The sequence below is a fragment of the Lampetra fluviatilis genome, chromosome 20, assembly GCF_964198595.1.
Source record: "Lampetra fluviatilis chromosome 20, kcLamFluv1.1, whole genome shotgun sequence".
NCBI lineage: Eukaryota > Metazoa > Chordata > Hyperoartia > Petromyzontiformes > Petromyzontidae > Lampetra > Lampetra fluviatilis.
The window spans coordinates 4,571,555-4,588,707 of NC_136294.1; the positions used below are offsets into that span (position 1 = coordinate 4,571,555).

General features: G+C 51.5%; 1 protein-coding gene across 1 annotated transcript in view; it reads right to left on the bottom strand.

Annotated features, from left to right (window-relative positions):
* The window catches only part of LOC144937871 (ral guanine nucleotide dissociation stimulator-like 1), a 58,554-nt gene extending 41,717 nt beyond the window's left edge, over window positions 1–16,837 (bottom strand). Inside the window, exons 1-2 of the mRNA XM_078865415.1 lie at window positions 16,215–16,837; window positions 15,250–15,610 (exon numbers count right to left, since the gene is read on the bottom strand). Of these exons, the coding sequence (XP_078721541.1) occupies window positions 15,250–15,381 (132 nt within the window). The 5' untranslated portion in view covers window positions 15,382–15,610; window positions 16,215–16,837. The remainder of the gene's footprint in view (window positions 1–15,249; window positions 15,611–16,214) is intronic.
* Window positions 16,838–17,153: the final 316 nt, after the last annotated feature.

The following is a 17,153-nucleotide window of genomic DNA, read 5'->3' on the forward strand; positions in this document are numbered from 1 at the left end:
ACGTTCCCAGAACCGCGCCCCTGACTCGTCCCCCCATTGGCTGTGGCTAAAGCCAGCAGAACCAATCCTCTACTTACAGATGTCACCTTCCCATTACGTCAGGGCTACGCCCCTAGACTTCCCCCCATTGGCTATGGGCCAGGACCGGTAGAGCCAATCATCGTAACGAGGTGTGATCCATCAGAAACCCGGATATATCCTCACATTACAAATGTGAGGCGCCTGGATTGTCTTGCTCACACCTCTGCTGGCGGAAGGGACCTCCACTATTAGAAGGAGGGCTTCTCTTTGAGTGTACTTTGGCCTACTCTTCAATGCTCGCCAAGACGCATTGGAATACACGGGATTGCTGACCAATTGTAACCCCACCTGGCGCGGCCTGCGGATCGACTAACTGCGGTCTACCCGTTCGTACCAATCACAGCGCAGAGAGTGAGGTGGGGGGTTTGTCCTCTACTAGGAGGTCGCACAGACAACCTCCGAGTATTTGCAAGCGCAGTGTGCTCAGCATTACTACCCCGGCAGCTCCTGTTTAACACGAGGTGAAAACAAGTGAACGGAAAAAAACCGCAGCCTTAATGGCACCCTTTACGTCTGACTTCATTATTAATGTTACATCCCGCTCACTCCTCATTCGCCCATTTTCATGGCAATGTCCATTGTCCGTTACCGGTCTGTTTTCCTTCCTTCTGCTCTTATCTTCATGCTCTTTTTCATTTCCTCTCTGTACTCCAGTCTGCCCCTCTGAGAGACCCCCCCCCCCAAACATAACAAAAGCCCGGACCGCTGTCCAAATAAACAGAACCCACTTTGTGAAAAAACCAAAACTCTCAGACACACACACACGCATGCGCGCACAAAATTGCCGCATTTTTTTTTATTCCCCCGCACATTTTTGCAGGGCCCGACTTTGCTTCAAGTAATTCTTACATAGCGCCGGACTTCACATTACGTATGCCTCTGACCGAGTCACCCAGAATTGCTCCCCGATCTCATCGGATGTCAGAGGGTTTGCAGTCTCGCGCCTGAACAGCACACGGTCTGGCGACCACCGCGCGATAGACGCTGCTGTGATTCCGATAAAGTTCGTACTGAATCGGAATGACAATATTTATACCGGAGGAATCCGATGAGCCATGAAGCTCTTTTCACAGATGTCCAGTCGGGGCAGGTAAGAACGTCACAAAAACAACAAACAGTACAAACAACACGATAGGAGTGAAAACTATAGGAACGGCAAAGAAATCACTTCAAAAATGTAAACAAGTAAAAACTCAACTTTTTTGTTTTATCCTACCAGGTGAAGCCCACTGAGGTATCGAATTATTTTCCACGAAGTGGCTTATCAACACCTGCACATTCATAGCAGCAAAATAATCGTCCACGCTGCACAACCTTCACCGACCGGCGTGGACAAGTAAAGGCACGTGACCCCACGGTGTGGCTGGAGGGGGTGGGTGGATGAGTGGTGGGGGAGTGAGAGAGGCCCTCATCCAGCAGTGGATCGACCAAAGGGCCGCACGTGTGCGTTGTGCACACCGAGGGTAGTGGAATGCCCCCGGAGGCACGGGGCAGATTTCCCACACTACCCTGGTGACCCAAAGGCAGACGCGGGCGCAAGGGGTGGAGGTGGGGGCGGGAGGTCAGCAACGGGCCGGCGATCATCCTCGAACTTTGCAGGGGATATTGTAATTCGTCGTTTTTCTTTTCTGCCCACGTGCCACGGAGCTTGGACACGCAGCCACTCGCATTCACAGTGGTCGGGTCCAAAGAGGCGAGTTTGGAACTTGTGTTAACGCACACGCGCGCATCGCAGGCATATCTGGTTGCGCGCGTACCTTTACCCTCCCCGATTTAACGTGCGACCATAAACCGTGATAGGTGCTGTGATGTTCGAACGCTCCATTAAGATTACGTACTGCATCGGGCTCTGCGGTGGGCTGCAGAAGGTCGTGCAGATGAATCAGTTGTTGCACTGTGCTTCCATGCTGCCACATCTAGGCTCCTCCCAACGGAGGAAGGGCAAAACTACACGAACTCACGTGAAGACCTCGGGCTGTGGACATGCCTTCGGCTCCCGGCACCTCCGTTTAGCACGGCTGGCTACGTACGGTGCGAAAGAAGTTCAAGGTACCGCGCGAAAAACGTTGCCATCGTACGCGAGAGTAGAACAAATGCTCCGGCACCTGTGGTGAAGTATAGTCACGTGACCCCACCCCCCACGACCTGCATGATGATGTGGGGACGTCCTTACTCGGGACAAAAGGAGCTCTTCACGTTATTAAGGATCGCAGCAATCGAAGCAAATGTGTACAACACCTCAACCTTACGAAATTCGGTTTAAACGTAAATAACAAGAGTACGATACTCGGATAAATAACATCAACCGAGCGTAGGCAAAAAAAAAACATTCTGTCTGTCGATATTCGACACGGGGATAATCGTACGCACATTCTCACACGGGCTGCCTACAAAGCATTTTTGTGTTTTCTCCCGCAAAAGGTGTTTTCACGAAGCAGCTGTGGCAGCACTTTTAAGTTTTAACAACAAGCCGCGGCGAATCTGGATCCGAGCCCCGCCAACGTGTTTGCGATTTAGCGAGACGCCTCGACGAGCCAAGGAAGGCGAGCCCACGGGCGTGCGCATCACTCCTCCGTGTGTCGCAGCCAAAGCGTGCAGGGCCCGCGATGTTGAAGCTGGCCCAGGGGGCAGCGCCTCGAAACCGCCCACATCGGCTCGGCATCCTCAGCGCACCGAGGCGGAGTGTCTGAGTGGACTGCTCGTTGGGCTGTGCGAAGGCATGGTGGGGAGGCAGGGGAATCTCGCCTTTTCGGGTCAATCTCGGTGCAGGAAGCACAGCCGCGCTGGGTCACAACGCTCGCTGTCAACAATTGCCGCGTCAATTCGCCTTCGCCATGTGCGCCCAGAGCAGGGGCCGGCAACCTGCGGCTCCGAGGCCGTACGCGGCTCTTTGAGGACCGCTTCGTGGCGTTGTGTATCGACGTACGCATTCACGTGCATCGGCGGCCTCTTGACATAGCGAGCCTGGTACCGAATTCGAAAGTAAAGTATCTTTACGTTTAAAAAAAAAACACATGGCTCTTCCTGTTATTTTGGCTTGCCGAACCCCTGCGCCAGACGTTCTCAACGCCCCCCTTTTGACCGCCCATCGTGAACATCACCCTGGCAATGCACTGCTGGACGGAGGGAGGCCTCCGCATGCGCGTGGGCATTCGCACGCCACGCCGGTCGGTGCGGCTTGGCGAAGGCGGAGAGGGCCACACCCCGGTGCAGGGTAACCACTCGCCACCGACGTTATCCAGATCTGGTGAACCGCAACGCGAACCTGCTCTGACGTCAACTCGCGTGCCGTTTTGGCCAACAGCGGTGACGCTGTACGTGTTTTAGTGGATAGGTTGGGACCTGGGGAGAACGCGGAGCAGTGCCCGTGCATGACGACGGGAGCGTGCGAGGTCCACCGGGCAAGGTGCCCAACTCGGAGAGTCGTAACCTCGGGAACATCGTCGGCGTGAGGCACCGGGTCACCCCGGGGACGTCACGGTCGTAGCCGTTTGCTTAGACGTTGTCTCGCAAAGAGCAAACTGTCCCGGTGAACATCGCCACTGCCTCGAATGCTGTTGCGGGTCTGTCTCTTGTCGCGGTTGTCTCAGCAGCGCGGACAGCCACTCCGGCGAAGCAAGCGGTGGAGAAAAGGGAAAATCATAAGACCACATCATGGTCATTTCAAATCACGCGTTGTTATTGTGTGTGTCTCCGCCGGTAAACCATCGTGCCGACTACGACAACAAAAGAACACATTCGTGAAATTTCCACGGTGGTTGGAAACAAACCGCATGGCGCCACAATAGACGTAGCAGGCACATTCCTGCAGCATAATTCCCTCTCTCTCTCTGCTGCCTCTCGGCTGTTTCGCGTGCAGAGAGCGGCCTTTTTGTACCGCGAAGCGTTGTCAAAATCATAGCGTGACGCGAGACGACGACCTTGCCACACGTGGAGGATGGTGTGGGCAATCCAGCACGTTCAAGCGATAGAAACCCATTATTGGTCAAGGCCAAGTGTGCGAGACGCGTGCCTACGTGCACGCGGCTCAAGGGGAAAGTGGTTGTCTCGCTCCTCGGCCCCGTTTACAAGTTACCCATCCGCCTCGTCCTCCGCGTTATACGCACCCAGTAGAAGCTGGCTACAAGCGCATCGTATACAGGCACAGTCCTCATATGCAAGCAACGCGTCCTTTAGTTGAGTTTATTTTGTTTACACCAGGCGAGACACGCAAGAGACCGGGATAGTCTCTGCCACCCGTGTCTGTTATGCATCATCTGAATCGAGCAAATTCCAGGTGCAATTTTCGAACTTTGCAAATTTGGGCCACTAGGCCAGCGCACAACGTACTTACGTATATTGAACTTCTTTCGCACCGTACGCAATGGCCAACTCTTGAGAATGAGACCAGGGGGTTCGTATGACACAGCATGGAATTTAACCAGGGCGGCCGCAGGATTCGCTACCGCCAGGCCAACTCATCGTCCAACATCCTTACATGACGCTGGTGGGGAGAAGGCAAAGGGAAACTCCTGATACAAGCACACTTTTAATATAAGGGCAGGTTGATTTGCTCCCAAGGGATGTTCTTATATCCAGTTTGTGCTCTATTTAGCTCTGCGTTGTGTAGTGAAATACCTCCAATCCACCTTCCTGTTATCCACTCTACCTGTCATCCGAATCGATCCACGGACCTTCCTATTATCCGCGCTGCAATTAATATTAAGCGTAGGCACGGAACCAAAATGATCTCTGTAATAATTATCCGTCGGTTGGACCCAACCCAAATTTGAGCCGGAAATTGTCTTCCATCGGTATGTCACATATCCTCTCGTATCCGCGTGCTCAAGCGTGGCTAAGTGGAGTGTCCGCATTGTTCGACGAATCGCTTCGTGTCCGGGAACAAAAAGGAGCAGAACGCAGAGCTAAACAGGAAACGCCCGCAACGCCCACGGCCCACTAGCACAGATCATAATCAAAAGTTTACTTCCCCGAGGAGAGCCCATGCAGCTAAGAAGGTCTTCTTCGAGTGCGACTCGGCCGGCAGACAACAAGAAAGGTTTCGCTGTAGTTGGGCAGCAGCAGCAGCAGCAGCAAAAAAACAACATTTGGGAGGCTGCTGAACAGATTTGAAGTCAAACGTCTCGTCCATTAACACACAAACTACCCCCCCACCATCCCCTTCGTCCCCCCAAGCAACTAACCTCTGTTTATCATCAGGAAAGGAGGTACACTTGGGACTTTGTGAACCGCACTCGCTGATTTCCACTTATGCCTTTTGGTAGCCTGCTCCTAATGTTTGCTAGCCATTATGCCATTAAATATACAGCGCTTACTTTTTTTTCTCTCTCCCCAATGATTAAATTGTCACCAGATCCCGAGCGTCTGCGTACGGGGGGGGGGGGGCAACCCCCCCCCCGCCGCCCCGCCTCACCTTCGGCGCACACTTGGCCAGTCTGGCTTAACGTTCTCAAATAGCTACCGCAAACGGAGCCTTCACCTTTTATGGACCACTAAAAGAAAAAGTGTATTTTAAAACGAAAAATTTACACCCCTGCTCGCGCTTGACTAAGTAACTGTGCACAGGTCAGCCGGTGTGGAAATGTCAAAAATAGTTTGTTTGATGGAACGCAGCTTGTGGTCCGCACTGACCACAGTCTTAAATGACTGTAGTCTCCACTGCGGTTTCGGATGTTCGGTTGACTCACTGGTACGACTGTATTTTATAACTCGTCTCCTGCGCAGTCGTTATCCGGAGGAGGGTCCCATTCCAAATCCGTATATGACGGTCATATACGTCGTCATCATTGTCAGCGTCAGCCAACGTTTATCTACTGCGCAACTGAATGCCTGCCGATCATCAACATCATCATTATGAGCGGATGTCTGTCCACTGCTGGATGAAAGCTTCCTCACACCACCACCACCATTTCTCATGGTCCCTGCCATTCCACAATCAATCTCACTCCTTCACATGAACTGACCTCACCGCTCGATGCCCACTGTGGCCGTCCTCTCACACACGTTCTTTATTTTGGCTGCTACGCTATATCGGCGCCACAGTGGCGAGATGTTAACTACCTCGCCCGGTATGCAGGACGTCGTGGGTTCGATCCTGATCCTGACGTCTTTATATTTGGAGTTTGCTTGTCTCTCTCTCTCTCCTTGGTCGTGTGGATTTTTTCTCCGGGTCCTCCCGTTTTTCCCTCCACATTTAGAATCATGGATTTAGATTATTTGGCTCCTATACATTTCCACGTGATAAGCCACTTCATTGGCCTATCAATAAATGTCGCCAGGTCACTTCTGAAAAAGAGCTACATAGCTCAGTGGGCCTTACCTGGATAAACATTTTAAAAAATTGTTTAGATTTATCCCATTATTGTCGGCATTCGCCCGTTTCTCACCATGAACCACTTGATCACTCATAAATAATACCCTGTTCTGTGCATGGTAAACCCGAATAATCTTGTTCCATTTGCCTATAAGATATTTTATCACGACGCAGAACCATGCTGTGCGCTATTATTCAATACAGTCAGCCTTAATATAACTGCCGCACGGGTAGATATATATAACAGCAGTGAAAATGTCCCTGACATGTTAAATTACCGAGACGCCTTGAAATACTATTTTTTTTCTTATCAAAATAACGGAAAAGTTGCGATACAAAAAGAAAATGCTGCGATACGTTGGCGTTCCCGTCTGCGAACAACAAATAGTTTTGGCAAACACTGCCGGAGTTTTACGACACAGCAGAGTCCCGATAAAGAGAAACGGGGAATACAAAAAAAAGTCTGCGGGAGATGGATAGGGAGGGGTGGGGGGAGCACGGGGCTACACTCAGCCAAATATTTGGCGACTACGCTACCCCGCAAAAGCCTCCGCTGTAAGACGACCGACTCGTCTCCTCCCACTGCCACCCAGACACAAACACCACTCACTGCCAACCCCACGGTCTCTCTCCTCCATCGATCCAAGCCCTCCCCGCCCCAGCCCCGGCTGAAAGTCTCCTCCGCTCCAGCCAGCTTGGCACAGTCATCCGGTGTCAGCATTCAGCATATTGCTGAACTGGCCGGCTCGCTTGCAAGCAAAATTGCATGACTTTCGTTTGACCACGGTTCCTTTCGGTGTGCACAGGAAGCTGCCGCACTTCGTTGGACTATCATTGTGTGGCCAGGTCGCTTCTGAAAAAGAGCTATGTAGCATAGTGGGCCTTACCTGGAACAAAATAAAATTCACACCATTGGTACTTTATTTGCCAGTAAAAAATATGATAATTGTTTTTTTACCCTCTTATCTGGCAAATGAGGTACCAATGGTGTAAATGCTTCACCCGAGCTCTCATACTCTGATGGTGCATTGTCTTTGAGTTGTGCGCCTTTTGGCGTCATCTGGTCCAACCCATGTGAGACTAGGCACTAAGGAAAGCTGTCTCGGGTGTGGACCAATCAACTTCAAGGACAGTGCATACATTATCAGAGTTATGTTTTTTGTTTGCATTATGACTGCAGGTATTGCGGTCTATGCAAACATGACTCCTTGTAAAAAAAGGTGTCAGTTTTGTTGCCAGATAAAAGGGTAAAAAAACAATTATCAAAATAAAATTGGTTTAGTTTAATCTATCAGTCTCCATGTGGGTCTGTGGGGATCTCTTATGCCAGTGGAAAGGTTTCCATGTAAGTCTACGAATCTCCATGTGAGTATGTGGGTCTGCGTTCGAGTCTGAACTTCAAAGCGTTGACCAAAGATCAACAACATCGCTGTCTGCTTTGATCATTTGCTGGCAGCACTTCACAGATATATTCCACAGGTCACTCCTGAAGCCGTCCACTGGCTCATAAACCTCGACATGAACACATTTACGTAACATTCCTGATCATACCCCCACCGTACGAAAGCATCAGAAGCACAACGCATTGCCGGTGCTGCATTGCAGTGGAGTCTTTGTGTATTGCCACTGATGAGCTAAAGTAGGGTCCACTTACACGACAGTTGGTTGCTTTGGACTGAAATTAATCGGTGCTCGATCAAATAAATCAAAGTAAGATGCCAAATATGCACACAAAATGCTTAGACGAGTCATGGAGCAAAGTCCCCAAAACCTTAAAATAATTATCCGGCTTTAGAGATCACTATCTGTCTCACACCATTTGGTGGCCAGCCGGGAATTAATTATTCATTGTTATTTTTCTTTCTAACCCATGGGGGTCACAGGAGGACTCTCTCCCGGCATCACATTACAGCCCATGTGGGCAGATCATTGATTCCTCCTGGTGTGCGTAATTAGGCAAACGGCATGGGAAGGTTTTCTTGTTTTTTAAAAGTCTTTTCCCCCTAATTTCATCCTGATTTTCGCTACGGGTCTAATGTCACGGGACTGGAGTAACCGGTCAGATCTCCCGTGCAGCAATGCGACTCTTTGTGTCTGAGGACGGCTCACGGATGCGAATCCCACAGAACTAGTTCTGAGGTCTATTCAAGCGAACTATTGTCTACACTATGGGGCGGCTCATTCCCACCAGCCTCACTACGCATGGCAGTGAAACTGACATTATACATTTCTGAGACCCATAACTTGGCCAAAATTTATAGTGTAAACCCAAATTGTTATCGTTGAAGTCCTGCCTGAGACCATCAACACATTGCACTTGAGAAACCCGTTTAATAGCGGGCAGCTGTCTGGATTCGAACCTCCGGGATTTCAGTGGTAGCAGCTCAACGCTCGGGTCTCTGAGCCACCCATCCAATTCCTAGAAGATGTTACCTTTTGAGATCGAATTTGGCACAGCAAGTAGGAGCTGCGGTTTAAAAAAAAACGAACGCAGCCTCGCGTGCCAGCGAGACAGACGATCATGCGGCTGCGTGGATGAGCGATCAGACTACTGTGGACTAAACCTGCACCGAGGCTCACGCGGCTTAACCCAATAGCTCTGTGCCCCGATGCCGTTGCCTCGGCAGAACAATGAAGTGGGGTCTCCCTACAAAGCCTCCAAGCCTGCCAATGCACGTAGAGTACAGCTGTTTCCACTACAGCGAAAAACAGATGTTTGTGTTCTGCTGGGGTAGATGGTTGGGGCTGTGGTGGTGGGGGCAGGGGGCGGGTGGTGGTGGGGTTGTGGATAACGATGGGGCGGATGGAGTTTCATTGCACTCCATTGTTATTTGAGATGACCCATGAACTGCATTCGCGAATGTCAACGATCAACTTTCTGCTGCTGAACCTATCGCGGGCGGCCACCAAAACCGCGGCTGCGTACTTCGAAAAACGAGGATTATCAAAACAAATGCGGAACTTAGACCGCGTATTACGTGCGGACGACGCAGGAAGCAATTTTGATGTGATATTAAGCACGTCCACAAACGCGAGCCGGGCGCAGGCAGTAGACTGCGCCATGGGACAACGATGAAATGCCGCCCGTTGATTTTGCATGCGTAGCAGTAACTCGTGCGTGCATCCCTTGCCACTGGCTCGGCTACTTCATCCTCGAAAGCCTCCCTCCGCCTTCTGAATGTCAACGCAACAGGAGTCGGCTAATAAGCAATAGCGTCCGGCTTTATATAGACTCAACTCACGCACGCGGATTACATTAATTTGACATCTCAACATGATCCTGCGGTACCACTGAGAAGATTACATGTCTGCAAAAAGAGGAAGAGATCATATGGAACCTTTGTTACAGAGGAAGAGATATTCGCACGTGTCCGCATGTGGCAAACCTACTGTAGAACACAATTATCAGATAGATTTAAACTAAAATTGGTCCAACGTCACGAGCACCAACTACAGGATTGCAAACGCCAACAGGCATTTGAAATTGGATACAGGAATCGTGAATTACCTGTGTCTGATAATTTCTTTAAGTTTATCAACATCATCATCAGCCGCTGCTGGTTGAAGGCCCCCTCCAAAGCTGCTGCCATCTGCTGCGATATTTTCATCATATTCTTTGAAGAAATGTACCTATCTAACATCAAATCAGCTCATGTGCAGGTCATCAGGGGAACATCACATCGCAGGATGATGACGACTTGAGGAGGCCTTCATTCAGCAGTGGATTGACCATGGCTCACGACGACTACGACGATGATGATTAACTAAAACATATAACAACCTAATTTACCAAATGCGCAACTGCGCTTTTAAATCAATCCACATGAAAATCTGGCTGCTCAACAGCTTTGCGAGAGCATGTTTGCCAAAGCAGGATTTGTCACAACACAAATAAATGTGGCATGTGCTTATATGGCCATATAAAAAAAAACACACACACACGGCACAACATAAGCACACAGACATTTTCATCCCGATGTGGGAGAAAAAAATTATATATCTTTCTAAAATGGGAGCTATCATTTGAAGTGACTCACATGCTTTCGCGAGGGGAGACATGCTTACACCTGCAGGCTGTAATCAGCTCACCAAAGCGTATATCTGCCTATAATCAGGGAATCGCTCCCACGCACGGCGACTCAGCTAATGTGATCCGTCAGTGGAAACGTGAACAGCGCGAGCAGGCACAACGCACACACACACACGGTCTTACGGGGATTACACAGCATAGGCCAGGGATGGGGGGGAGGGGGAATCGCATACTTTTTCCACTGGCACATCGGAATCGTACCAGTGCGCCATGGTGGCGAGATGTTAACTACCTCGCCTGGTATACAGGAGGTCGTGGGTAATATACATTTTTTTTTAAAAGTAGAACAGTTTAGTTTTCTAACGGTAAGGGGTGGTTTTCCAAACTGGCTATTTGCCAAGCCGAAATCGAACTGGGAAAACACTGACCTCACAAACATATCTGGATCTGGCTGGTGGCCAAGCAGATCCGAGGGCAGGGTTTCAACTTTTTAATCATTGCAAGTGATGCCAGCAGCACGGCTCGGGATCTGCAGTTGAAAAAAAGAACCCTGCGAGTCCTCAAGCGCGCCGGGCTACGCGGGCACAGCCCTGGTTCGGATCGCTTGTGCAGCGGAGAGTCGGTGTCTGTGGCACCATTGGGAACATTTCATCAGATGAGGAATCCATTAGAACACTCCCAGAGCAGTGCATCCCCATGTTAGAGAATGGCACGTGGAAGCGGATATCCACGGAACCTATTTTGAAGTCGCTTCAAGTGACTGCTTATTCACACTAGGGGACAGCCCTTTCAGAGTAATGTCTGTCACAGTGTAATGTTTTCACAGTCAACCCGATATTTTTTAATTGTCGTCTGGAATTTAGGCAAATTAAGCGCAAAACCGATTTTGGTTACCGGGCTGAGATCATAAACCCACTAGATTTGACAACACCCTGATTTAATGATGGGTGGCTGCCCAGTTTCAAACCCAAGAACTCGTCTCTGCCAGGCCAACCGCCTCTCTTGTACCTTCCACCGTGTATCTTCTTCAAAGGACAAAGAACATTTTGTCTCGACAGACCATCACGTGACTATGAGACTGAGAATTAACGAGGAGAGTGCCGGGGTAAATAAGGTTCATCATCAGCCTCTGCCCTGGCTCCCTCTCTCCACTTGAATCGTCAGACTTTCCCGCGTCATTCTCTCTCCTTCGGGGATGCTGTCACCGTGCAGCGGTTGAGTGGAGCTGGACGCGAGATCCAGAGGCCGCCGGTTTCGGTCGAGGAGTACCGGCGCGCACATCGGAACGATTGCTCACGCGACTTTAAAATCTCCCCCGTGCCGCCTCGGTCCAACTCAGCGCTGCAAATGGGCGCACCGCGGGTCAGTCGATGGGTTGTTCGCGCGTGGCGGGGTAAAGCGTGGATGGATACTCCGTACCGCTGCCGAGACGTCTTAGCCCAGCAGCGGAATATTCGGCCAAGAAACACGCGGCCTTCTTTCTGTGGAGGGGCTCTCTGGAGATGCCTTCGAGTGCAGGGGTCAGCAACCCGCGGCTGTGGAGCCACACGCGGCCTCCTTAGAGGGCCACTCGTGGGGCATTGTTTTACAAAGGGCCGTCTCCTTGTCCACGTGCATTGCGGCTCTTGAAATATTGAGGGGTTTTTCACGAATTAGATTTTTTTTTCAATGGTTCTTCTTGTTATTTTGGTTGCCGATGCCCGCCCACCCCCTACCCCCCGCCCCCCCCCTGCTTTAGTGGATGCCCACAGGTGGTGTGGCAAAAGTAATGTGCAGGGCTGCACTATTATACCATGACCCTCTTTGATTGAAGCAAAACCGAGCGTGACCATTTTAAAACAGCGGCACCTTCGCCCGAGACCCTGCGAGACCTTTGCCCCCGAGTGACCTTGTCGCTTCACAAAGACAAAGATTCCCCCCGTGTAGCCTTGGCAGACTGTCGGGGCAAGTGCTCTTAGCGAGCACCTACGAAGGCCGGAACGGCACACTAGGGGGTGGGTGGCCAGCACCACGCCCGGCCGCCTTTGTCTCCCCAGTGGCGACGTTTACCACCACGCCGCGACAGGTACTCATTTGAGGCTGAGTCGACCTAGGGGAGGCCCAGGACCGGGTTCAGATCATCGTCACCGGGTGTTGGTGGCCGTGAGCGGGAATCGAACTCGGCTCGCCGGGGTTCGGAGCGCAGCGTAGCGCTAACCGCTGCGCCACCGCTCCCATTGTCTTGTCGCTCGTTGTTGCTTAACGCACGCGAGCGAGGCGCGCGTGTGATTTGTTTTTGAGTGACGCACCCGGTGGTTGCCCTGCCCAGCCCTCTCGGTCGGTGCCTGGCAATCGCCGTTGGGGGCCATCCACTTGGTCCGTACGCAAACATCTGACAAAACTGGACCCCCCCTCCCTCCCTGTACGCACGCCGACTTTTTACACCCCCCACCACCTGCGTACGTTCGCCTGACGCACCCCGCCTCCCCCCCGAATCCTATAGAACGGCCAATATTTAATCCACGCAGAAACGATCAAGGATTAATAATATTAACGTGTTTAAGCAAACAGATAGTCCACCGCCGGACTATCTAACTCATTTGAAAGCCAATGTAGACAAATTATTATCGAGGCTTCAGCCACCCCCCCCCCCGTTTCCTATGCTACGTACACTGTCAGTAGACCCCCCCCCCCCATACGCAAGCGTAAGCATTTGGGTTAACCCCATCCCCCCTCCATGCGTACTGAATGGATGGCCCCTTAAGGAAATCCCCCCACCCCCGCGCCCTCCCCCCTCCCCCGGACCCCACCACCCCCCCCCCAAAAAAAACATTGCACACGACCAGAGAGAGTTGGCGTCTACCTCGGTCGCTTCGAGGTTATCCCCCCTCCCTTTGGTTGTGACTCGTTACTCAAACAAAGCAGTTTTCATGAGAATATGTGTCACCCTTTCTGAGAATAACACAGTCGTGTTAAGATGTTGCACCACCAAACTGAAGCCATTTTGCAAGGAATCGTGTCTGCATTAAGGCCGTATACTTGTGGCGAACATGCAAACAAAAACACATGCTCCGGTGGTTTAATCTTGAGTTGAAGCTTCCGTGACTGCAGGGATCCATACTCTTTAGTTATTTCGGTAAAGTCAAAGAGTATGCTCTGGTAGTAGACGATGCGTTGTCTTTGCAACTGATTGGTCCACACCAGAGACAGCTTTCTTTAGAGCCTAGTCTCAAGCCGTGTTAGACCAGAGGACGACGCCAAAAGGCGAACAGCACAAAGACAATGCCACTCTCAGGGCATTGAGAGCTCGGGGTGAGCAGCTACATAATTCTGATACTGGCAAGGGAGGTCCAATGAAACAGTTTTCCGTGTTAACACGCAAGGAGGCCTTCGCGACCAAACATCATCCATAGCAGAGGTACTTTTTTTGGGGTGAGATCGCGTGAATTATAAATGCGTCCTTGAACCCGCCGTCACCACGCGACACAGCCAATTGTCAAGGTTTGTCACGTAAACAACACGCGTCAATTCGCTACTGGTACAGCACCAACCGGTTGTGTGTTGGCGAGTAAACCTACAACGTGTACAATTCGAGTACGACGTTTCGTCAGCAATTACAGCCGGCGTTATCAGGCGGCAGCCAGATTTACTGGCGAGACGTCCTACTCGAATTGTAAAGCGCTTTCCTCTGACACTCCTCGCTTAAGTCTCAATAAAAACAAAAACGCGACCATTCTTCGCACGCGCGCGAGCACAGTTACCATTCAGAATCGCCTGTCCCCCCACCCCACCCCGTTCAATATCTTCACACTGACCTGTCCTGCAATCCACGCTGCAGTCCGTTGCGCCTTTAAATCTATAAGTAGAGATTGCCCTGTCCAATCTAGCGGCGCGTGTATCTGCCACCGCGCCACTGGGAGGAACGTTCAGAGAGCACGCGCCGCTAATCGTCGCGTGCACAGGGCGTCAATTAAATCCAGGACCTCGTCAACCGCTCCTCCCAACAACAACAACAAACCATAGTCGCGAGTGCCAGGCTAGGTGCGCGCTCGACACTTTGTCCTGCGCCACGCGCACGCCGTCGTCACGGTGCCGTGATCCATCACCACGCTGGGACAATTGGACTCGCAATCCAAATGCCGCAGGTTCGATTTCCCGGCATGGGAATTGAAACAATGGGAACGCGTTTAGTAACCCCCCCCCCCACATCCCCCCCCCAACAGCCTCTGTCCATCCAGCCGCATAAAACAAAATAATTCCCGACAGTTGTTCGATCGACAGGTTCGCGTGCGATGAGATAAAACGTGGACACCTCCCTCATCTGCCAAGACACCTGCTCCGTGTGGAAGAGTAGGCCAAGTGCCTTCTCTCGGGGGACTCCCTTCAGCCCCCCCCCCCTCGTGGGAGACCCTTCTACCAGCAGTGGCACGAGTTGGAAATCTTACCCGAGACAACCTGAACTGCGACATTCACACTGGTACCGATCGGCTTGACGCTGCTATAGGCTTTGACATCTGTCTCTGACACAGCCGTAGCTGTGGGTCAGTCAAGGTGTGGGACATCTGCCTCTGACACAGCCGTAGCTGTGGGTTAGTGAATGTGGTGGGGCATCTGCCTCTGACACAGCAGTAGCCGTGGGTCAGGCAAGGTGGTGGGACATCTGCCTCTGACACAGCAGTAGCCGTGGGTCAGTCAAGATATGGGACATCTGCCTCTGACACAGCCGTAGCTGCGAGTCAGTGAAGGTGGTGGGACATCTGCCTCTGACACGAGTGCACGCGTGGGCATCGGCGCGGGGTAGAGGGGATGAGTGAGCGAGCGAGCGAGCGAGCCGTCGCGTACGCACCACGGACTTCTCCTCGTCGAGCCTCCGGGGCTGGTAGCGCTGCAGCGCCACGCAGCTGTCTCCCTGCACGTTCAGCTCCATGGCCAGGCTCTGCCGAATGCTTCGCGTCACGGGGCACAGGCGGTCGAACATGGTGCTGCCTCCCCCCCCGCCTTCGCAAGCCGCCGTTCTCTCTCCCCGGCGGTGGTCGTCTTCCTCCCCGCCTCCCTCTTCTGTCCGCCTCCTCGGCGACTTGATGCGGCGTTTTATTTTCGTTGGGTCCCAGCCACAGCGGTTGTCACTGGAGTGCCAGGGGGGTAGGAGGGTTTATTTCCCTCTCCTGTTTTTTGTTACTGCCGGTCTCTGCTGGACTGGTTTTCGTCTGTGAGAAAATTAAATGGGTGTTTAGTGGTTTAAAAAAGAAAATGTTAAATTGGACATGACCTCACTGGTAAACAGAGTGAAACAATACCACTCTGTGAGAGGCAATGTTTATATTGTACGATGTAGATTTTATTTGTTTTGCTTATAAACAAATATAGCATTTTTTGTTCCATAATTGAAACTCTGGGGAGCGTGAGCACACTGAACTACAAACATGGAAACCAGAGTTAAAATCCGGGCCAAGGCAACTCATATCAGCGTGGCAAATTATATCTAAAACGGTCACTAAAAACCAGCATTGCCGAGGCGCGGTGAAGTATGGATAATCAACCCCCATCAACTGACAGCGGTGGCTTGTACTGTATAAACAATTGTACTTACTTTTAGGAGACGATTTATCAGTTAAAAATAGGAACATGAAAAAATGTACACACAACAAGTGCAACTCGTAACTAACCGAAAACGTAGCGGCGTTAGTCTGAAAAAGCCAACGATTGATTTACGACGTTTCGTAAAAACCTCACGATAGACTCAATCACCGCGCGACATGTCGCATTAAACGAAACAGCGAATGCGAAAGTGGAAAAATCCGCACGCCTTACCGGGGGGGGGTGGGGTGGGGGTGGAGGTGGGAATACCGCCGGCAAATTTTCTTCCAAGTACTCGGGCACCGTTCGTTCAGTCCATTGGTTTGTCGAACACTTTTGACTCTGCTCCTTCACCTCTGAGTGAGACCGAATCAAATCAGCCGCGGGCAAAAAGCGTCAGCCGCAATAGCAAACAGAGCACCGCCGTTCACGGGTCAGCACCACCACCACCACCAGCCACTGCTGTTGTGTGATCCGCTTGGCGATCAGAGGCTTAACCCAAGCCCCCCTTTTTGCTTGCTTGATCGGAGCCTCCACTGCGCGTCCCGACCGCTGCCGTTAACACCCAAAACTACTTCGTCATATTCGCTGCCCGCTAGCGCAGTCCCGGCTGCTTCGTGCCTGTTTCGCCGCTTGTTTGTGAGCTGTCATCCTTAGTTCGCGTCTCCTGGGATAACCTCCTCCTCCTCCTACCTCCTCTTATTCTTCTTCTCTGGTAGCTCTGTACATTGTAAAGAAAATGTCTATTCCGGTGCTCGATTTCGCTCTGTCTCGCTCTCTCTCTCTTTCTCTCGCTCCCTCTCCGCCAGTTCTGTCTCTCTGTGTGTGCGCGCTTGCACTCGCTCAGGGATGATGCTCGCAGCGCTGCGAGAGGCTGATTGCTATTCATGCTAAGCCACTCCTCCCTTCTCGCCGTCTCCTCCCCGCCCATTTCCTCCTGCTGGGAGACACGCGGAGCAAAGCAAAACACGCGATGGATTGAGATTCACCCCGGACCGGACTCGACTGGACTGGTGGCTGCTAAGTGGAATTGTTTTTTTGCTTGTTTTTTTCAAACATTCATCATCATCGTCGTCGCGATCACGATCCATGGGCAGATAGCCCCGTAGGTGTCCAAACTGCACATTTCATCGTTTGTTTCCACTTTCCTCTCTTGTCTTGTGTCAATTATTC